General features: G+C 50.4%; 13 protein-coding genes across 13 annotated transcripts; 8 read left to right on the plus strand and 5 right to left on the minus strand.

Annotated features, from left to right (window-relative positions):
* Window positions 1–37: 37 nt before the first annotated feature.
* On the plus strand, window positions 38–1,016 carry BDV14DRAFT_185673 (putative cell surface protein). Its single transcript, XM_073770705.1, has one exon. The coding sequence runs from the start codon at window positions 225–227 to the stop codon at window positions 792–794; it is 570 nt and encodes a 189-aa protein (XP_073621901.1). The 5' UTR covers window positions 38–224; the 3' UTR covers window positions 795–1,016.
* A 107-nt stretch (window positions 1,017–1,123) lies between these two features.
* Window positions 1,124–1,985, plus strand: BDV14DRAFT_22810 (DJ-1/PfpI family protein). The gene has a single exon (XM_073776331.1). The coding sequence runs from the start codon at window positions 1,261–1,263 to the stop codon at window positions 1,939–1,941; it is 681 nt and encodes a 226-aa protein (XP_073621902.1). The 5' UTR covers window positions 1,124–1,260; the 3' UTR covers window positions 1,942–1,985.
* Window positions 1,986–2,029: 44 nt separating this feature from the next.
* On the minus strand, window positions 2,030–3,097 carry BDV14DRAFT_194186 (DUF924 family protein; the record flags this gene model as incomplete). Its single annotated transcript, XM_073771892.1, has 2 exons — window positions 2,030–2,666; window positions 2,733–3,097. The coding sequence occupies 2 exons, from the start codon at window positions 3,095–3,097 to the stop codon at window positions 2,030–2,032; spliced, it is 1,002 nt and encodes a 333-aa protein (XP_073621903.1).
* A 388-nt stretch (window positions 3,098–3,485) lies between these two features.
* Window positions 3,486–3,788, plus strand: BDV14DRAFT_206150 (Rpo12/RPC10 RNA polymerase subunit family protein; the record flags this gene model as incomplete). The annotated part of the gene is made up of 2 exons (XM_073774858.1): window positions 3,486–3,685; window positions 3,764–3,788. The coding sequence occupies 2 exons, from the start codon at window positions 3,486–3,488 to the stop codon at window positions 3,786–3,788; spliced, it is 225 nt and encodes a 74-aa protein (XP_073621904.1).
* Window positions 3,789–4,130: 342 nt separating this feature from the next.
* BDV14DRAFT_206151 (anthranilate phosphoribosyltransferase) lies at window positions 4,131–5,480 on the minus strand (the record flags this gene model as incomplete). Its single annotated transcript, XM_073774859.1, has 2 exons — window positions 4,131–5,093; window positions 5,157–5,480. 2 exons carry the CDS (start codon window positions 5,478–5,480, stop codon window positions 4,131–4,133), a joined length of 1,287 nt encoding a protein of 428 aa, XP_073621905.1.
* A 246-nt stretch (window positions 5,481–5,726) lies between these two features.
* Window positions 5,727–7,038, plus strand: BDV14DRAFT_22824 (mitochondrial 54S ribosomal protein uL10m). Its single transcript, XM_073776332.1, has one exon. It carries the CDS (start codon window positions 5,851–5,853, stop codon window positions 6,913–6,915), a length of 1,065 nt encoding a protein of 354 aa, XP_073621906.1. The 5' UTR covers window positions 5,727–5,850; the 3' UTR covers window positions 6,916–7,038.
* BDV14DRAFT_22839 (phosphatidylinositol-specific phospholipase C) lies at window positions 7,038–9,162 on the minus strand. Its single transcript, XM_073776334.1, has one exon. The coding sequence runs from the start codon at window positions 8,655–8,657 to the stop codon at window positions 7,161–7,163; it is 1,497 nt and encodes a 498-aa protein (XP_073621907.1). The 5' UTR covers window positions 8,658–9,162; the 3' UTR covers window positions 7,038–7,160.
* A 1-nt stretch (window position 9,163) lies between these two features.
* On the plus strand, window positions 9,164–11,474 carry BDV14DRAFT_22826 (uncharacterized protein). Its single transcript, XM_073776333.1, has 4 exons — window positions 9,164–9,394; window positions 9,444–9,498; window positions 9,557–10,971; window positions 11,026–11,474. The coding sequence occupies exons 1-4, from the start codon at window positions 9,325–9,327 to the stop codon at window positions 11,349–11,351; spliced, it is 1,866 nt and encodes a 621-aa protein (XP_073621908.1). The 5' UTR covers window positions 9,164–9,324; the 3' UTR covers window positions 11,352–11,474.
* On the minus strand, window positions 11,377–12,832 carry BDV14DRAFT_22845 (sterol desaturase family protein). Its single transcript, XM_073776335.1, has 3 exons — window positions 12,237–12,832; window positions 11,669–12,174; window positions 11,377–11,601 (listed from the first exon to the last, which is right to left on the minus strand). The coding sequence occupies exons 1-3, from the start codon at window positions 12,464–12,466 to the stop codon at window positions 11,402–11,404; spliced, it is 936 nt and encodes a 311-aa protein (XP_073621909.1). The 5' UTR covers window positions 12,467–12,832; the 3' UTR covers window positions 11,377–11,401.
* A 243-nt stretch (window positions 12,833–13,075) lies between these two features.
* BDV14DRAFT_194193 (putative 2-oxo acid dehydrogenases acyltransferase) lies at window positions 13,076–14,676 on the plus strand (the record flags this gene model as incomplete). The annotated part of the gene is made up of 4 exons (XM_073771893.1): window positions 13,076–13,265; window positions 13,346–13,449; window positions 13,503–13,574; window positions 13,633–14,676. 4 exons carry the CDS (start codon window positions 13,076–13,078, stop codon window positions 14,674–14,676), a joined length of 1,410 nt encoding a protein of 469 aa, XP_073621910.1.
* A 285-nt stretch (window positions 14,677–14,961) lies between these two features.
* On the plus strand, window positions 14,962–15,709 carry BDV14DRAFT_206157 (uncharacterized protein; the record flags this gene model as incomplete). Its single annotated transcript, XM_073774860.1, has 2 exons — window positions 14,962–15,097; window positions 15,159–15,709. The coding sequence occupies 2 exons, from the start codon at window positions 14,962–14,964 to the stop codon at window positions 15,707–15,709; spliced, it is 687 nt and encodes a 228-aa protein (XP_073621911.1).
* Window positions 15,710–15,910: 201 nt separating this feature from the next.
* Window positions 15,911–17,591, plus strand: BDV14DRAFT_206158 (uncharacterized protein; the record flags this gene model as incomplete). The annotated part of the gene is made up of 2 exons (XM_073774861.1): window positions 15,911–16,824; window positions 16,877–17,591. The coding sequence occupies 2 exons, from the start codon at window positions 15,911–15,913 to the stop codon at window positions 17,589–17,591; spliced, it is 1,629 nt and encodes a 542-aa protein (XP_073621912.1).
* Window positions 17,592–17,855: 264 nt separating this feature from the next.
* BDV14DRAFT_185696 (vacuolar protein sorting-associated protein 26) lies at window positions 17,856–19,973 on the minus strand. Its single transcript, XM_073770706.1, has 5 exons — window positions 19,652–19,973; window positions 19,081–19,553; window positions 18,997–19,021; window positions 18,754–18,870; window positions 17,856–18,382 (listed from the first exon to the last, which is right to left on the minus strand). Exons 1-5 carry the CDS (start codon window positions 19,869–19,871, stop codon window positions 18,156–18,158), a joined length of 1,062 nt encoding a protein of 353 aa, XP_073621913.1. The 5' UTR covers window positions 19,872–19,973; the 3' UTR covers window positions 17,856–18,155.
* Window positions 19,974–20,728: the final 755 nt, after the last annotated feature.

Raw genomic sequence — 20,728 nt, forward strand, 5'->3', positions numbered from 1 at the left:
GTATAAACTGGGAAAGAACGCCTCCTCCGTGGTTTCCCTTCTTTGTGCCAGAGCTTTCTCTCCATCTTCATCTGTCTGTCCTTCGTTTCTTGTCCGGACCGGTCTTTCGTTCAATCAAGCAACTCGTCACTCTTTATCCCATATCGCATTAATCCAACTCAGTCAATCGTTATACTTGATCCACCGGACATCTTAGCCTTAACCAACCCAAACAAACCGACAAGATGAAGCCCACTTTTCTATCCCTCCTTGCCGCATCCGTTTCCCTCCTTGGAACTGCGCACGCCAAAACCGACATTGGCGGCTGTATCTCCTCTGCCACCACCAACCAGTGGCACGAAGCCTCCATGATCTGGTACGTCCCTGGTACCGGCGAGATCTGTGACATCCCCGACTGCGGCGGTGGCCGTGCGCCTCCCAAGTACGACAACCCGGCTTGCCCCAACTACACTGGTACTGCATCCTACGAGCCCAGCTACCTCCCGGGTTACGGTCCTGGTGCTGCTGCCACTACTACGACCGTCAAAGCTACCGATGTCCCTGCTCCCACCACTACTGAGAGCGCGGAGGAGCACGAAACTGTGACCATCGCGAAGCCTACCCAACATCCAAGCACCACCATCGGCTCAACGCACATCCCTAGCTCGAGTGTCATTGTGACTCTCCCGTCCACTTCGTCGACCCCCTCGCCTTCTCCCACTGCAAGCCAGTACGAGCCCGGTAACGGTGCCGGTCTCCTGCAGTTCAACGCCGGTCTTGGTGCTGTTGGCCTTCTCGTCGCATTCATGCTGTGATTTGTTTCAATCATGGAGCTAAGAGCCCTTTCATTTCTACACGACTGTATAATATTTTCTGATTGTCTATCTTGTCTTTGCTTGCACATTGTACAGGCTTGGATCAGTCCGACATATCAATCCAGCGTCTGTAGTTAGAGATTAGGAACATATGTACAACTAGTAATACACGGCGACAATTATATTTTCCTCAAAGCTAAAAATGAAAACCCTTGATTGGACTAATCTTGATATCAAATCCCGAAAGGGCGTAAAGTGACTCATTCGTAGACCTGTCGGCGAATGACTCAGATGTAAGGCTGCATGGATCCTTCCCGTCAACACGGAGTACACGGAGTACATGGAGTACAAGGAGTAAGGTAGCTAAATATAAACCACCCCTCATCACCACTTCAACTTCCGCAATCTCAATCCCCATCCCCAAAGCATCAATTACCTATCAAAATTACAAACATAACTTTCCAAAATGTCCTCAAACACCGAGCCCCTCCGCATAGGCCTCCTCCTCTTCCCAGGCTTCCAGTCCCTCGACGCCTTCGGCCCAATCGACTGTCTCAATGTCCTCTCGAACGACCACCCTCTAACCCTCTCAATCCTATCTCACTCTCTGGATCCTGTCAGCACACGTCCACCGCAGCTCCCGCACCGTCTGGGGCAGTCTGTCATGCCGACACATACCTTCGCCAATGCACCAGAGCTCGATGTCCTTCTTGTTCCTGGGGGCCACGGAACGAGGCTTGCTGACTCCGTGGAGATCAAAGAGGCGATCAAGTTTATTGAGACTATTTATCCTAGTCTCAAGTACCTCATCACTGTTTGCACGGGGAGTAGGCTTGCCTCCCTTGCTGGTGTGCTCGACGGGCGAAAAGCAACGACCAACAAGGCTGTCTTTCATGAGGCTAAGAGCTGGGTTGGTGAAGATGGGAAGAAAGGGAGTAGTGTCAGTTGGGTTGCGAAGGCTCGTTGGGTGGTTGATGGGAATGTGTGGACGAGTTCTGGGGTGAGTGCGGGGATTGATGTGATTCTTGCCTGGATGGGGGCTGTTTATGGAGAGGGTGTTGCGAAAGAGATTACGGAGGTGATTGAGTATTCGAGGCATGAGGAGGCGGGAGATGATCCATTTGCGCAGCTCTACAAGCTAGTTTAGGTTTATTGGTTCTATTGCCGTCTATATGTATTTTTATAGTCTGGGTGTATATGTGCATGGCCGGCATGACGGGGAGCAGTCGAATGGCTTAGCCCGAACCAAATGTGATATCCGTCTCTTTGAGCCATTTCTCTTCTTCTGGAGTTGTCTCTCTTCCTAGTGTCACGTTGCGATACGGGTACCGGCCGAACTGGGCGATGATGTCGTGGTGCTCCTTCTGGAACTTGGCATTCTGCTTCAGATACGCATCAAGAGCCTTTCTGTTATTCGCAAATACCTCGCGGGCCCTCTGCTCCTTGTCCCCAAAGCCGGACGTTGGCTGCTTATCACAGAGGTTTCGAACATCTTGCTCCATCTCACCATGTTTGGCAAGCACCAGCTCCTGATGGCTCAAGTCTTCAGAGTGCATGAAAGGAAGGTAGAACCAGAGACGCAGCGCAAGATGATATCGCACATCCAAGTCATGGTCGGCATTCTGCTTAAGAGCCTGGCTGGCAATGACGCGAGAGATGGGGTCAAAGTACGTAAAGACAAGCGCCGACTCCGGGCCGCGATAGCAGTTGCGAGGGAGCTGGTCGAGAAGAATAATCAAGCCAAGCCAATCGAGCGCCGAGACAGGCTTGACCAGGTCTAGAATCTGCTTGGCCTGAGCTTGGACTTCTTCCTCCGTCTTGAGTTCTGGGCGTGACTGGTGAATCGCCGCGAGGATGGGTTTGAATTGGGTTCTGTTATGGTCATGTTAGCCCGATTGCCTTGCCTTGTCTTGTTATGAATCGACGACGTAAACTTACGAGCATTCCAGGTCAAAGGCCGCATCCTTGGTAAACCATGGCTTGGCTACTTCGAAAGTGGGAAGCGTGAGGTCCTGGTCCTTTGCGACATGCTGGAACCACAGGTTGTATACGCCGCCTGGCACAGAAGCGTCGAGGAACTTTGCTAGGTCGACCTTTGATTCGTTGGACATCTTCGGTTGCTGTACTTTTGGCCCGGTGTGTATAGCTCTCGTTCTAGCAATTGGGAGCGCAATTGGCGTTTTGAGACTTGGAGTATGCGGCAAGGAGTGTGGAGATGGCGCTGCAGGTGTTCTTAGCGCAGTATGAGGTCGGAGGGTAAGTAGGCGTCTGTAGAATAAATTTAATCGAGCAATTAGTAGCATGGTTTTGATGTAAAAGGAAAAATAATATTAGCAATTAATATATGGGGAGTCTAGCTCTTAAGTTCCTGTCGATCTAGAGGCGGTTCATCGTAAGAAGGAAGACCGTATCGCGTATCGCAGTATTACGTCATATCTCGGACTCGCGCTGTTCTTGACCTCCGTGATCACATAAGCAGACTGCAGAGTCACATGACTCTGACTCCAGAGTTAGAATGACTAATCCGAAAAAAGATCCATCTTCATCCCGCAAAGAAAGAAATCAACGCCAGTCATTATCCAGCCTCACCTCCTCGCGCAAACAAAGCCGTTACGTTCTCGACCTCCTGAACGCAAGATCTAAACTTAACCCGGTCACTACCACATTCGAAGGCCCGAAACCTCCATCAAAATGTCCCGCGAAGCCTACCAAGTCCCCTCCCTCGGCGGCAACACCTTCAGCAACGACAACATGGGCGCCGGCTCCCTTGACGGCCCCGTCGTCGCCTACCTCTGCGGTGAATGCAACGCCCGCGTCTCGCTGAAGCGAGGAGACCAGATACGCTGCAAGGAGTGCGGACACCGTGTGCTCTATAAGGAGCGGACGAAGCGGTGAGTCTTACCTGCGTCTTCTATGAAATAGGTTGCATGTGTTGGCTGAGATACTGATATTTGTTTATCCGTCTGTAGTATGGTCCAGTTCGAGGCGCGGTAGACACCGACTATTGAAGCTTGAAATCTGGCTTGGCCGCGACACCGTTCGATTACGATTTTTACGTGCATTTTGAGGCGCTTTGGGAGTTGGGATCTCAGCGTGGAGCATCGTCTCGCGAATACATGGATGACATTGCAAGGAGATGCCCGTGGGGGCTAGATAGTCTTTTGAAGCTTTGAGACTTCCCTGGGAATAAACCATTGATTTGATCCGATATGATACTAATATACCCAATGACTTTTCCTGATTTTCGATGAACAAAACTCGAGCTTGGTATTTCCCTGGATCATATATCATGAGATTTTGAGAGAAAGTAATACATGAAGCCGTGTGATGGAAGCTCTATTGAAGCTTGTTCGAAACTTCAATGAATTCCTCGAAGCATTTGAGCGCCGATTTGCTCTCAATTGCCCAGCGTGCTCTTCGGACACCTTCCTTCCAGCGGCCACCGCCAGGACCACGTTCGGTGATCACCTTGCCATCATCCCCGGGACCCATGTTCGATGTGTCGGCTTCGCAAATTCCAGATGTAACCAGGAGTGCAGCAACATTCATGAGCACAAAGGTCAGGATCGGGTCATCCCGGGCCAGTTCATTTCGTAAGATCTCCATGAGCTTCGCAGCATTGTCCTTGGGCATCTTCCTTCCGTAAACTGCGCTTAGCGGGTAGCTTTGTAGGCCGAAGTCGGATGGCTGTAGTTGGAATTCGTCCAGCTTGGCGATCGTTCGCGGAGTAGCATGCTCATCGTCCTCGTCCTCGTCCACTTTCGATTCATCGAAATCGGGGTTGGGGATCTCGGATAATTGCCAGCAGTTTGTCTTGCCCGCACAACTGATCTCATCCAGATCCTCCTCACCACAGACGACAAGTCCTTTCTTGACTCCGTTCTGACGCAAAGCCTCCACGAACACCGGCCCGAGGCCCTTGTACGCGACACCAACCACGCGGGCCTCGATAGCCCAGTCGACAGGGTTCGCAAGCGGTCCCATGAGATTGAAGATTGTACGAAGGCCGAGACTTTTGCGGACATGGTCGGCGTACATCATACCATAGTGAAAGTTCGGGGCAAATAGGAAGGCGTAGTTTGACGAGGCGTACACCTGGGGGAGGTTCTCGACTGTGACGGCTGCGATGTTCGGGGGGCTGGGCGCTACGTTCTGAAGTACATCGGCGGACCCGGAAAATGATGTTTGCGCGCGGTTCCCATGTTTTCCCATTACGAGGAGAGGAGAGGCAAGGATCGAGGAGGTCGTGGAGATGTTGAATGTGGAATGCGAATCACCACCTGTTCCGACAATGTCGCACTGCAATGGAAACATAAGCGTTAGCATGGCTTAAACAGATTGTATTCCAGAACTGATTCTCACCAGACCACCCATGTAGTTTCCTTCCTTCTTTCCGCGGGATTGAATCGCCTGCTTCAAAGCAGCCTTGTCGGTTTGGCGAGCAGCCTCTCTCATGCGATCGGAACATTTTGCGATTACTTCTGGGTCCTTATCCAATTGAGTAGAGTGTAGAAGAGTAAGAAGAGCTGCGGTTTGAATATCTGAAAGTCGGTCTTCGAAGATCAATGCGAAAGCCGAAGCAATTTCTGAGGCCTCGACGGCTACCTCGGACGCGGGGTACGCGAGTTTCTTAAGGAGGGGACTGATGGAGATGCTCTCCGGCTTTTGGCGATGTGGGGAAGCCATTGGGTTGTGATGTTCTGGAAACAAATCTGAGAAGTCTGATAATGAATTACTCAAAGATCCAACAGCGAGAACAGCGGCAGCAGGTCAGTCTTATAAGATCCCTGTACCTCGCCCTGTGACACATACTTACTCTTTTCGGCATCGAGGGGAGCAAGGGACTGGCAGAATCCTACCGCTATACGCATGCGCTAGTCCTCATTGGGCCACAGATTCATCCGCATTATTTTTCGCTAATCCGATCTTCACGTCGTCGCTGCCAACATTCTGCCATTGTCTTCACAACAAGCGTCCCTTGCTGTCTGGTGTACAAGAGACGCTTCATTCACGAGCAGAAATCTCATTTCGAGTCTCTGATAGTTCACCAGTCACAATGCCTCCTAGATTACGTCTCGCCAATGCCCGGGTTCCCCAGCCCGTTCGGTGTCAAAGGGTGCTCTGCCAGTTCGAGATCCCCGGCGCGCTTCGACATGCCAGCACAGTCACGACACCTGCTCCTTCTCATGAGCGAATGACCTCTTCTCCTCCTCCGATTGCCAGATTTCCTCCCTCTCAACCACCATCGCACCGCCGGCCCGAGTACCGACGCTCGCAACTTCTCCGTCAATACACCTCCGTCATTCGCACGACACCGCTTATGGTCTTCTTCCAACATGACAACCTCCAATCAGTCGAATGGTCCGCTATCCGCCGAGAATTGAACAAGGCCATGCAGAAGGTCGACGACAAGATCGCCGTCGAGGGCCGAAATAGCCCGGCGCTCGCTCCTCACATTAAGATCCAGATCATCCAGACCAGCATCTTCGACGTTGCCCTCCGTATTGTCGAATACTTCCGCCCTAGCAAGTCGACACTGGAAGCCGGCAAGACCCCCAGCGCCGTCGACCCAGCCACCCAGACGTCCGCCGAAATCAACCTTGCCGGTTCCAAGGACGACCCGACACTGACGCACGATCTCTCGCGTGCCGCGCAGGCTGCTGTGCGCAATATGAAGGGCAAGCACGAGCTCTCAACCCTGCTCGTCGGCCCCATGGCCGTTCTCTCCATCCCTCACATGTCCCCCGAACACTTGAAGGCCGCTATGATCGTTCTGTCTCCCAAGGCATTCGGCTACCCTGCCCCCACCCGAAGGGCCAACCCAGACTGGCACGAGTTCCCCGTCCAGAACGGTCTCTCCAAAATGAACGTTCTTGCTGCGCGCTTGGACAGCCAGCTGTTCGGTGTCGAGCAGGCTAAATGGGTCAGCAGCATCGAAGGCGGTATGGATGGCCTGCGCTCTCAGCTCGTTATGGCCCTGCAGAGCATGGGATCAAGCATCACGAATACCCTTGAGGGCGCTGGAAAGAGTCTATACCTTACTCTTGAGAGCAGGAGAAGCGTGCTGGAGGATGAGCAGAAGGGGCCCAGCGGCGAGGGCGAGGGTGAGAAGAAGGAATGAACTTCCCTGCATTGATGCATTTCTACCTGTATAATAAGGACCTGTATTTTTGAGATCGTTTGTAAACATTATGATTGTTTTTTAGAGGGATTTTTCTCTATTCAGCCCGAATATCTACTTCCTTTTGCATCATCTCACGCTCATCTGAAGCTATATATTAAATAGCTGAAACGGTAGCATTTAATCAATCTGGGCCTCGTAACAGGAAGCCCATCGGCTGCATCTGGTATCACTATATCTGGTATCTACTTGCGCTCTGGACTGCCCTTCCGCTCATGACTCCCCTCAAGCTTCGGGATCTCCTTCCGCTCAATATCCTGCCTCCTCTGTCTCATCATAAGCTTCGCATTCATTCCCACAATAGCCCTAACAAGATCCCAGTCCCCGTCTAGACCAACCCAATCCGTAACTAAGATTCCAGTGGACCAGTCGGCGCCCTCTTTCTCTCCGTGCCGTCGGCAAAGATGATCAACTGTAGCGGGGTTCAGCTTCTCAGCGATTTTCTCAGGCCATGTTCCTAGTTTGAAGAAGTTGCTTGCGCTTAGGAAGTTCACGTAGAAAGGGTGTGCCCTTGTCGCTTTTGGTCCTGGGAGGACACCGAATGGGTAGCATGTCTCGGAAGCGCGCTTGCAGTGTTCCGCGACGTAGGTGATCTTCTTGTCGATGTTCTGGGTCTCGAGAACCTCGTAAAAGTCCTGGATGACGATTTGACCGCTTGGAGTGGTTGCGTTCTGGCAGTTGTCGGCCCAGCCCGCAGCGTTGATACCCCAACCGCGGCCGCCGTGGATGTCCTTGAGCTCCTCTAGCATGTTAAAGCGGCGGACGAGGACGATCTTACCGCGGGCTTCGCCGAGGGTTGGTATCTTAGGGTCAGTGTACCATCTGCTTCCGGGACGGGCGTAGTGGTCACGGATGATACGGCTCAGTTGCTCATCTGTGTGAGTTCCTGGGCCTTCGCGCTTGAGTGACATGATGAGTGTTTCGGAGGGGTTGTGCTGCAGGAAGTCGTTGACTTCGCGCTCGAGATCGCGGAAGTATTTGTCGCCTGTTAGCGAGATGGGGAAGTTGCTGTGGACGAGGACCAGCTCGTCCTTAGACTTGTCCTCGGGGAACTTGAGCTGGACACGGATGTCGAAGAAGCGGACACCGTTTTTGAGCTGCTCGCGCGGGCTGACAGCCTGGCAGCGGACGGAGGGTGGTGCGACATGGCAGGTCGGGGCGTTGTGTGTTCCCGGAATAGAGAGGGAAGAGAGTAAAGTGTCGTCCTTCAGCTCGCGCATCCACGCATTCAGATTCGCAGACGAGAAAACCGCAAGGTGAGATGCAGCTGGATTGTAGATTCCGGTGAATCTCAACTTTGCGTCCTTGGTCAATGGATTCATGCTGGCCGTCTCGGTCGTTGGCACGGGCGTCTGAATTTGATGTCGCTCGCCCTTGGACTCGAAAATCCAGCGGATTCGCTCCTTCTCCGAGTCGATATAGGAACGCAGCTCAGTACGAACCGTTTTAAATGGCTCGACACGAATGTCAACATCTTTGTGAGCAAACGGCTGGCTATTGTCGTCAATTGATGCGACAGGCGCATCAGCACGAGTTGTGTTTGTTACAAGCCTGGTGAAGTTCTTTGCCAGGGCGCCAATATCGACATCGCGTTTGGACTCAGGGGCGCGGAAGCGCTCAATGCGCTTCAGCACAATGGGTGTGGAGGTGAGATTGCGGATCGTCAAGTGTTCGGCCGGCATGGTGATAGCGCTGTCTGCAAATCGCACTCTTCACAATGGATTGATGCGTATCTGAAGTTGTCAAACAACCGCAAAGCTTATGACAGCGAGCTAGAATTTAAATAGTTCAGGTCTGAAACGCAGCTCAGCCGTGAACGCGCACAATCAGGCTCCAAAGATCCGTGGTTATTGTTGCACTAAGCAGCCCACGATGGAGCGGGGCGCCAATAGGGGATCGAGTCTGGACTCAGCGCCATAAGATAGGGCCTATAAAGGGCTATCAAATAGCTAGCTGAAGTTCACGTCTGATTTAGATCGGATCGCGATTGGGTCAGCGGTGCATAAGGATTGCGATCGTCTAGTCCCTTTTCTTTGGCTAATGGTGGGGGAGGGGCAGTTGTCGCAAGGAAGAAACCATGGCCGCAACGGACAAACAAATACTGTCTTCGAACTCAATTGGCAGCGGCATCCTTTCTAGAACAAAATTATTTCAGTTGATATACTGACTTTCGACCATCATCTCAGTCGCAATTGCTAAAAATGCGCTGTTGCATGCGGATTACTAACTGAGTACCGGCTGATCACATGATTTCCAGGATGCAATGTTCGGGGCATCAAAACATCTCCCCATCTCCACTCCTGCATACTTTCAGCCAATGTCATTCTCGGCCAGTCCAAGTATGGAACAATGTTCCGGTGCTCGCAGTGTGACAAGACCTACCAGAGAAAAGCTCACTTGCAGCGCCATGAGGTGACCCGTCAGTGCATCAGTTTCGCCCTGCGTCTTCTTCAACTGACATCCAGTAGATACTGGACAAGCCGCTTCTGCGTGCCCTATCTGCGGAAAATCATTCTTGAAACCGTGCGCCCATCCTGTTTGCCTAATGTTGTGGACCCAAGTCTAACCTTTTGTTTAAAAGAGAGGTCGCAAGACGGCACAGTAAAGCATGCGCGATCAAGAACAATCAACAACCTGCACCGGCGGCGAAACCAGGGAGAAAGAGACAGTCTTGCGATCAATGCTTCTCTACAAAACGGGCATGCGATAAAAGCTCTCCCTGCTCTCGTTGTCGCTCACTAGACCTGCAATGCACGTTCGAATCGCAGCAAGTTCTTTCGAGAACGTCCGGATCAGCAGGTATTCCATCGCAGCCTCGGTCCACCAAAAACGACTCGCAGTTCTCATTCCTCCAACATTTTACCGATCCTTCTGTAGAAAAGGATAGACTTGCTATCGGCACGACGGCAGAATGTTCTGATCGGAGAAACCTAGAATCCCTTTATTCTCACCTTGAAGAAGCACTCACACCACTTGACTCGTTGGCGACGTGGTTTGGGGACTTTTCAGGCTTGGGATCATTCAATCAACCTCTTTTCTCCATGGACGATCTCATAAGTACAGATTTTCTTTCTTCGGGTCCCGGTCCCACCAAGCTTTCGGGGCAACTGGACGAACTGGTGATGGAACTTGTCGAGACATCCAAGTCAATGCAACTTGATGGCACAGAAAAGGCGCCCACATTTCGTGACCCCACGCAATTGGCATCACTCTTCACGGTAACCAACATTGCTATCTTTGTCTCGGTCTACTTCCACTCTCTCCATTGGCACCTTCCGGTTGTGCATTTTCCCACATTTGATCCTGGAAACATTTCCAACCCACTGCTGCTCTCGGTTTTTCTGGCAGGCGCAGCGTATAGCAACTCGCTTGATGAGGCCGCTCAGCTACCCAGACTTCTCAATGTGGCTGAGGAGTATATATTCCGCAAAGTCACTACCTTGTCAACAGACTCCGCACTGCCTAGTCTTGATATCAAGAGCCATGGTACCACGATTCAGCTCATTCAGGCCGCATTAATAATGGAAATGCTTCAGTTTGGACAAGAAAGGATTGAGACTCGACGCCGCATTCGAGTCATACGGCACCCGAGTCTAGTATCGTTGATGCGCTGCTTAGGAATCTTTCATCTGAAGCGGTTTGCGCCTCCAACAGCAATTGTCAATGACGACGTATCGTGGAGAGCTCTAGTTGCGGAAGAAGTCTGCATACGTCTTGCTTCGTGGGCATTTCTCGCGGATGGATTCCTGACACTTTGCTTCAAAAACCGTCCGACAATTTCAATCTTCGAGCTCGACTGTTCATTTCCTTGGAAAACAGAGCTATGGGAAGCAGAGGATGCAACGACCTTCAGCCGCATCGCCGCGGAATGTGACACGGAGCTCCCGCTTCCCTCTGTAAGGGAGGCAGTCCGCTTACTTCTTGAAAATCCGGATCCTGGTCCGAGACCATCCAGACTCTCGCTCTCAGCGGAGCATTTGTTAATCATGATCTATGGTACGTCATGCAACAGATTGGCATCCAAAAATAAAGCTAAACAGTTTATCACAGCTCTGAACTCTCTCGCATTCATGGCCAGAGTCGACTTCTTCCAGCCTGTGCCGCTAGAAAAGATCAGACGTGCCGCCAATAACTGGAAGCAAATTTGGGATTGGACATCTTCAAGCAACGAACAAAAGCTTCTTCTAGGATACCCCAAACATGCCAAAGAACTTTGGCTGCTGTTGACCGTTACGCTTGACATTGCCAGCCAACATACAAGCCTTCCATATCTGGACACAGACAGCTCCGCCACGGACGACCTGGGGAAATTGAATGAGTTTATTAAATGGTGTAATCGTCATATGATGGCGCCCAATGGACTGGAAAAGAGATGAAAGCTATTATGTACAGTATAAGGGTTTTTTTTCTATCCGTCTTGCGACTCTCATTCCTGCTTCTTCATACTCTGTGCTCGCATATTCTCCTTTTGCAGGAAGCCGTCTTCTTTTGGTTCTCGGTAAGTCCCTCCCAGTCTATCCCAAAGGGTAATGTACTGGCCATAGTTATAGTTGAAGTACAAATGGTGCATAGTGTGGCATGCTGATCCGTTGATAACCACAGAGTGTGAGATATATTTGGCGTCATCTGTTGGTTGTTAGGATCACAATCAATACATAACCTCTACTAAACAGAGGAGCTGGGCGTGACTTACGAATCAAGACCGTCCACAAAGTCACAAACACGAAAAGGCCCAAGTAGGCGCTTTTCTGCAACGGAAACAAGAACGGAAAGACGTGGTACGGAAGACTCTGTGCCCAACCGTCGACAGGGTGGAAGGCATAACTGGCAAACGGCGTCGGCACGACCCATTTATGGTGAGGCTTGTGCAGCCAGCGGTATACCACAGGGATATGCAGCCATCGATGAATCCAATAAATTCCGAAGTCCGTGAAGCACACGAATAATGGATATTGCAACCAAGTGTATGCAGGGAATGGTGCCTCGCTCGCAAAATCGTATAGCTTGGAGTATCCACGCACTTCGGCCATAAAGAGGGGCGCGGTAAGGATTGCTATCACCGGAATTGCGCTCACACCTTGCTTGATTTCGAGGCGCATCTGGTTCTTGAGGTACAGAGGGTGTCGCAGGAGTCGCTTATCAAACATCGTATGATAGACGACCAGGCTGCCGAGGAGATACATGGCGAGTGCAAACACCCTACAGAAGGGAAACAAACCCTAGGTCAGCATAACCTCACAATTGCGGCATAAAGAGCATACCAAGCAACCAAGAATAAGGACGTCAGTTGTCGAGCAATGTCATCTCGCTTCCAACTGCTTGCCTCCACATATTGAGATGGCTGCAGTGGTACGTAACGACCGACATGTTGATTATAGAGTTTTTGTGACCTGAATTCAGCACCTGCGACATTCGAAGCCGACGCTGGCAAGGCCCATGCGTAAAAACGGTCGAAGACAAATGTGTCGAGGATATCAAGGAACACATCCATGGTGTGTGTTAAGCGCAAAGCAGAAAGATGTTTTCTCGAACAAAACGGGCGACTCCATGACGACGTCCCCCATTACTTATACTGGGACCTACCTACCTATCGGAAATCACCTACATGTAGGTAAATACCTACCGACCGAGTGGCATGTTGCGTCAACTAGGGCTGAGAAATACCAACAGCGGGAATCACCTGCCTCCAGTATCCACTTCGGCCTATACCCACACGGGGTTTACCTACATCAGGGGCTTTTCACCTACGGTGAATTCTAGACCCGAGTGGCTCCATGAGGATCTTATGATGTTATGGGCCGGTCAGGTACCATCTGCCCTGCATGTGCTTAGAACATTCCAATCTTCCTGTCAGGAATAGCATAATTCTATAGTAACTTCACAACAATTTGTAGCAACCCTTATGCTCTCCAAATCACGTGACTTTACTATCGCACCAAAATGCGGAGAGACCCACGTGACGTAGCGCTATGCATCGGCTATCGTCGGCGGTTAGATGCGCAGAATGCGGGGAGATAAAGGAAGGGGAGGAACTGTTGCTCTCTCTCCCATAGAGATACATCTCCCTCCTATTCTCCTCTATCAGTCCACAGCGTTGACAATGAGCTTTTTACGCTGCAGCTCTGGTCTCTCTAGAGCCTGGACATCCACGCACAACCGCTCAGCATTGAATACAGCCAGCTTGCATCCATCTACAATATATAATGCGCTTCGGTCATCCCGGCGGAGTTTCCATGCTGCGTTGGCGCTTGAAGGAAGTCGGTCTCAGGTTTTGAAGGATGTTGGAGAGGGTGTGCTATTCTAAATTCGCCATTGATGTGTTATTCTCTTCTTCATTGAGAGTATACTAATTGGTGTTCTCAATTGGCAGGTATCACCGAAGTACAAATCATCCAGTGGTACGTTGAGGAGGGGGCGCGGATAGAAGAGTGGAAGCCTCTTTGCCAATATCAGTCTGATAAGGCGGTTGATGATGTTTGTCGGCCTTGTGTCTTATGTCTATACTGGGTATGGGCTAATATGTGTAGATTACGTCGAGATACGAGGGGGTTGTCAAGAAGTTGCATTTCCAGGCGGATGATACTGTGCCTACGGGGAGGGTAAGAAACAAAACATCCCTCATCTTTCATATCTTGAACTGACTTACGGTGCTCATAGGCGCTCTGTGACATAGAGGTTGACGATGCAAAATACCCCGAAGTTCACCCCCTTCCCGAAATGAAACCCGAACCCTCCCCGCCAGTACAACCGACATCACAACCTCAGTCCCAGCCGCAAGTACCCTTATCTACTACTACTCAGGCCAATGGACCAAAGTCACGCTATGCTACACTCGCTACGCCGGCTGTCCGGGGCTTACTCAAGACCTTGAACGTCAATATCGAAGATGTGAACGGATCCGGGAAAGACGGGCGAGTGTTGAAGGAGGACATCCATCGATTTGTCGCGACACGGGACTCACAGGACACCGCACCACAATCATCATCAACACAAGCTGACGCCTTGTTCAACCTGACGCCCATTCGAAATCAAATGTTCAAGAGCATGACACGGTCACTGGCAATCCCACATCTTGGGTACGCAGACGAACTTAGCATCAAAAACATCACGACTCTCAGAAGGAAAATCGCCAGTGATAAGAACGACCCGAGAAAAATCACTTTCCTGTCATTTGTAGTGAAAGCAGTCTCACTCGCTCTGAACGACTATCCTATCCTCAACGCAAAGCTCGACACGAGCAACGGTGATAAACCACAACTGCTCATGCGGTCAAGACACAACATTGGCATTGCAATGGATACTCCGTCGGGTCTCATTGTGCCCAACGTCAAAGACGTCGGCAGTCGTTCGATTCTAAACATTGCAGAGGAGATTTCGCGTCTTAGTGCGCTCGGCAAAGAGGGCAAGCTCACTCCTGCGGACCTTAGCGGAGGCACTATAACGGTCTCGAACGTTGGTAATATCGGAGGAACCTATCTAAATCCGGTTCTTGTGGACAGTGAGCTTGCTATTCTGGGGATTGGAAGGGCGAGAACAATACCGGTCTTCGATGAGACTGGGCAGGTCATAAAGGACGAGGTGGTGAATTTCAGCTGGAGTGCAGACCATCGAGTTGTGGATGGAGCGACGATGGCGAGGATGGCGAGTAAAGTGAAGGATTTGATTGAGTCACCAGAGCGTATGCTATTGAATCTGCGTTAGTCTGGGTAGGAATGTCAAAACAATATAGATCATAGTGAAAGAAGCTGAGCGAATAATGGTGAATGTTCTGCACATTTAGTGGGCTAAGGCTGTGTTGCCAACAACACAACACACCTGCACAAGGCAGCAAGAGCAACAGGGCAACACTTCCAACTTCCTCCCTTCATCCTCCCTTCTCTTCTTATCACCTATCCATCCCCTATTCCTCAATTTATTGTCGTTAAACATATGACCTCTTTAAACCGCCCTGTCTTCTCACCAGCCTTCTTCTCTAGAGCCGTCAGCATGGGAACTAGAGGCCTGCTTTTCGTCCGTTACAAGGGTAGATATTTTGTCTACTACAACCACTTCGACTGCTACCCAGAGGGATTGGGAGAGGCTATTGTGGCCACCATCCCAGCAGATCCTGACAAATACCAAGGTAGGCCGGCCACTGGGTTTTCTTGGACAAGACGTTTAGAAGCTCACGATTCTTCAAATAGCATGGCTTGAAAGCTTGAAAGCAACATACAGCAGTCGCTGTCTCCAATACGAGAGCGATGTTCTCTGTGTCTCGCCCAAGTTTGGCTTGCCCTCAGCCGACATTTCACCCATTGAGCGTCTCTCCAGAAGCTATCGCGGCCTTGACCACCATCTCACGGAGCCTCCAACTCTAGTCTTGTTAGAGGATTATGCCAATGATATATTCATTGACTGGACCTACACAATCGATCTTTATCGCGAAGTTTTGGGGGTTGACCAAGCCGCATTCTTCAATCTTCACAGGCTACCGCATCATCCCGAATGGGCTAGATATTTGAAAATCGACCGCCGACGAAGAGTGCTGAGTGAAAGCACGCCATTAGACCTGGTTGCTGTCCCGGAATCCATCATCCAGGGAGCAGATGACCAAGTGAGGGCGCGATACGAATCCTTTCATGTGGAAACACAAGTTCCGGAAGTCTTGCGATCATTCGAGCCCGCAAATATTGCCAGAGAAGCCCTTTTGGCCAGAGCTGTTTCTGAAATTTGCTACAAGTATCGCAGTCATTGACAGATCCTATCTGGAATGGGACTCAACATCTTTCGTTTTCAGAGAACTCGCTTTCGCTATCTTGTCCATTGCCGCTGGTGAAATAGCCCTTCAGGCTTCTCAAGACCTTAACGGACGCTTCAAAGAGGACGGGTTCTACTTGATTCCAGACGCCAAAGACCCAGATGGCCAACAGTCTCTACTCCCGAGGTTTCTTTATGAATGCCATCAGCCTGGCGACTGTTCTGGCTCTGCCCCTCAAAGAAACCCCTTTGGCTTGGAAACGTCCTCGTCTATCTTACCCCGGGAACCAACAATGTTGAAGCTGAGAAAGTTGCCATTGCCACCATAGTCGACAGTGATCTGAGTCAAGGACAGACTACCTTCTATGCCATGGTTTTCTCCTTATTGGACTTTGTATTGCTGCACGTCACAAAAGTGAGCGATGGAACTATTTCGGTCATCAAGAGCCCTTTTATGAATCTTCTGTATTTCGGTGACTCTACTTCGAGATACCTGGATGGGCCTCGCTCGCTCGACCAGAAACCCAGTTCACTTGTGAACTCCATGGCAGCACAAGACGACCAGCACAAAGAGCATAGCGATAGCGATGACAGTGACATCGAAGGAGGAAGATATGATGACGCGACCAAATCAGGAGCCAGCACCTGGTTTTCTGGCCCTTCAGCGATTATGCTGCTCCAATCCTTCGACGCCACGGCCGACCAACATCTAGCAGGTGCTATATCGCGCATATTTCCAAACGAGATCTTAACGCAGATCATGAAGCACTCTGACTATCAGACCTATATAACGTTGTCTCGGGTGTCAGCCTCCTGTAGACACGCCTATTATCACACCTTCCGCTTGAGTGATGATTATGCTATCGTCAACCAAGAATGTGACTTGACAGCCCCTTCTTTTGTGCTGAGAGATTTGAGCACGGGGCATGAGATGGTTTCTTCGCTTGTTTGCACGGACGCAGGTAATATATGGGAACGTCCTCAGAATGCGCTGCACCCTGTTATAGGGCTCTTGGATCCTGATAGGATGATCATCCTGGATTCCCTGAGCTTCGACTTAGGCTTCTCCGCGAAACGATCACCCTACCAAAGTAAATCGGACGAGCCATTTGTGTAAGTGCTGAATTATCTTTCCATGCAACCACATCCATCTAACAGAACACAGTGTTAGAAATCACAGCAGGTTTGAGTATCAAAACGGAATTGGGCCGGAGAAAATCTTTGAATTGCCCAGCGGGGCTCCCCTAGACATCTACCTAAGCGCGTTCGAGAGCTATATTCTAGGAACCCTCAGAAAAAATGGTGATCCTCGGTTCGAAAGCTTCAACGTACAAGGTGCTCGATGGCAATGTCTCCTACCATGCGGGTACGAAGAGCTATCCTTGAGACTACAAGGGTGCAGCGACTTCCGTATCATTCTCAGATCGGCATCAGACAAGAGCCCAGAGGAATGGAGAAAAACGATTGAATACGCTGCCCAAGAACTCCAAAAGGCCGAGGAAAGGGGTCCGGACTTCAGATGGAGCCATGAGGCCAAAGGAAGCCCCGTGGTCGTGGCGTTTGATCGAAAGGTGAAAGTTTTCTACCATGTCAACTACAAAGCTGAGCCATCACCCTCGATCTCCGATGCATACCCTCAATGCTCGAAAGTTACCGAGATGTGCAAGGAGCTAGATCCTATTCGCCATCTCATTCAGCTCATTGACAGTGATGCACACATTAATCTAGACGACAAGGAATCCCGCGAGGCATTCGAGAGCTGGTTATGTTCATTCTCCAACCCGGAGAGCAAATTGGAAGATTGGAACAGCATTACAACCAGGTTGATCCAGGTAGCTAAGGTATCGGCTTTAAATGAGGACGCCGGCTCGGCTACCTAAATTCAAGCTTGCCTTCCCACATCTCCACGTGTTTCTGCGTTTCTTTTGGGAGCGTATAGCGCAACGTCCTTCTGACATTAAAACTTGGTGGCCTTTCCTTCTTTTCTTTTCTCCAAGTTATGTATCTGCTTTCTCTCTCGGAAAACCAGATCAAAAATGTATCTACTAATGACTCTTATATATGCAATGATCAGCACAGTCTACAAATAGTAAAAGGCTCTACTAGCAAAAATATGAATATCCAAGCAATAGACCTGGAAGTTCCTTGCCTTTTCACCGAATTGTTCAATGCTGTTTTTGTAACCCACTCCTTCAATTAATAGCAAAGAGGACGCAGTGCGAAGTTATTTCAATCACAAGCAGGGTGAGATAGGTAGCGACTATCATTACAGAGGCAGCATACATATACAGAGATATACATAGTGTTCAGTGAAAGGGGGTATATGTCGATACTAACTAATATCATCAGAAGGAGTTATGTAGAAGAGTGAGCCCTAGCATAGGTCTGTATTATTGTGCACCCACAGTCGACCATTAGGGCTAGCCGGGTATCCAGTAGTATATCTAAGCATAGGCCGGAGGAGCCTCAACTGCTTGTGGCTGAGGTTCGTTGTGCGGATGTTCTCTCCCAGGGCCAGGAGTAGCAGAGCCTGGTGGGAGCTGGTGCTGTTTTTGTGCCGCCGCCTGTTGCATCTGGATTTGCTGCTGTCTGGCTACCTCGGGAGTGGGCGGGATCTCAGGCGCGAGACGATGAAGGATGATCTCGGATTGCTTGAAGTATCGGCGAGCATCTATACAGAAAGTCAGTATGAGAGATTCGAACAAAAATTACAGCGGTATGTATCGGCGTAAGATAAAACGGACGATACTGGGGGTTGTGGAGCCAGCCACGCGAGAGAGATTTAGCGTGGGGGTTTCCAGCCGGGGAGACGCCGATAATGGTGACTGTTACCTCCCGGCCCGAAATCCGCGTGACGTTGACTGGTCCGAAGCCGTGATCAATTGCCGACGGTTATTGACACAGACTTTGGGCAGGGAAATTGGCGGTGAAACAGAGACTCAGGCATCGACGCATAATCGGGGCAAGCATAATGCGTCAAGAATGCGATATGCGAGGGTAAAACAAAGCGGAGAATGGGCGCGTGTAAACATATCAACGTACCTTCGTCAATAAGCACCAAACTCAGATAATAACGTGTCGAAAATTTCATGTTGACGTCTCGGAAAGTCGGTGTCAAATCAAAGCCACCAAGGAACAAACGGATTGGAATGGTTTCACCTGCCCAAGGTCAGCAAAAGTCACCTTGATTACCCCCCCCCTCCATACAAAGGACCTTGGGGCAGCTACACCTCAAGGTCCAATGTCTCAAAGCGTACGCAAGGAGAAACGTTGCGATTAGCTTACCTCTAGAAGGTGACCCATCCATGATCTATGCTCCGTTAGCCAATCAGCGAACAACCTAAAACAGGTACGAAGAGAACTACTAACCTCAAATCGAACCAATGTTTCGCTCTCGTTGTACTCGTTCGGCCGGGTCCCCGTCGTTTCTCGTCGAATAATCGATAACTCCATGTGCTTGATCTTCAGCCGCACAAGAAGGAAATAGATGCGTCCCACAATGACGTCCTTGAGGTGGTACTTGGATTTTGAGTACTCGAATTCGATGTGCAGACAGTCTTCGATACCGACATCCATTTTGATAGGGCTGTTGGTCTCCGGTGGCATGCGATAAGAGTAAACCCATAGGTCCTTCTCCCGGATCACATCCGCCATGCGCCTGGAGACTGTGACTCGGACGAAGTACCGTAGCTTCACGTTGATACCATTATATGATTCGTATTGTTTCTCGACATTCTTGAAGTTAAATGGGAAGGTTTGCGGGTGTTGCAGTTCGCCGGGGGCTGCGAGCTCCTGAACCAAGGAGAGGAATTCGTGGTGGTTGCCTCTGTCGTAGAATACCTCTGTAGCCGCAAATGCACTGAATTAGCACTGGGATGTGGTCACAAGGCGTCCAGTGCAACTTGCGCACGGCCGAGCGATGCTAGCTAGCTTTCCGTACCTATCGTTCCGATGAACTGCACTTTGATGCCTGTGTGCTCCAGCCGCTTCCCATCCTTCGGCCTCACAGTTACGGCACCCTTGACCGACTCTCCGTCCATATAGAGAGGCACCTTCTCCCGATGGCCCTTGTCCAGCTTGACGTCCACCATCTGACGCTCATCGCCATCCTCAAGGACGACATCGATGTCGAGCGGAGTCGAGAAGAAGAGGGATGTCATGGCGAATATCTCAGTACCTGGGGAAGTTTCAATTCGACAATTCGGCCAGACAAATCAGAGGAATAGAGCGACAGAGGAAAAGGGGATGTGGTGAGCTTGAGCTTGAGCTTGAGCTTGCAGCTGCGTTGATGGCATCTCGCGTTACTGCCTGGCGGCATGCGGTGATTATGTAAGACAGCTCCTATCTGGAGAGCATTGCGAAGTACGGAATAGGAAGGAACGACCTCAGCGGAACACCTTCACATAACACTCACCTTGACTTATCAGAGATACTGAGTACCTAATAGATGACAATGCATAAAGGACATAGCAGATACTTGACATTACATAACCCAACTGGCTCACCCCAGCGCGTTCGCTGCCAAGGTTATGACTACAGCTAACAGAATCGTTTCATGCAAGCGAATACGGACCAAACGACGACTAGGTTTTTGGGAGAGGAGGGTCATCAGGCATAACTAGGTAGGTGTGGCTATGAAGGCAGGCAGCATTATAGACAGGGAATGAACTTCAATGGCTTGTTGCCAGATAGAAGCTACGGTAACGTTGTGTGAAGCCATCTTTGCAGGTCCCTGCGATTTGCAGGGAACCATGCATCCATCCTTATTCCTTTTTCTATCATGTTCTACTACTCCAGGAACCGCCTAGCGGACTTCCCCGGATTTTTAACCCCCATCCAAGTGAAACCGCTGCCACGAACCAACCACAGTCCTACCCCTGGGTCGTCCCCTTTGCTGTATAACTTATTGTTCTTGCAATGATAGATATTGTCTACTCAAATGTTGGTACTGGCAGCACCAAGAGATCGGGACGGTTTAGTATCCTTTGTGTTGACGCTGCTCTCTTGGTTCTATATC

The sequence above is a fragment of the Aspergillus stella-maris genome, assembly GCF_047715825.1.
Source record: "Aspergillus stella-maris strain CBS 113639 unplaced genomic scaffold BDV14scaffold_122, whole genome shotgun sequence".
NCBI lineage: Eukaryota > Fungi > Ascomycota > Eurotiomycetes > Eurotiales > Aspergillaceae > Aspergillus > Aspergillus stella-maris.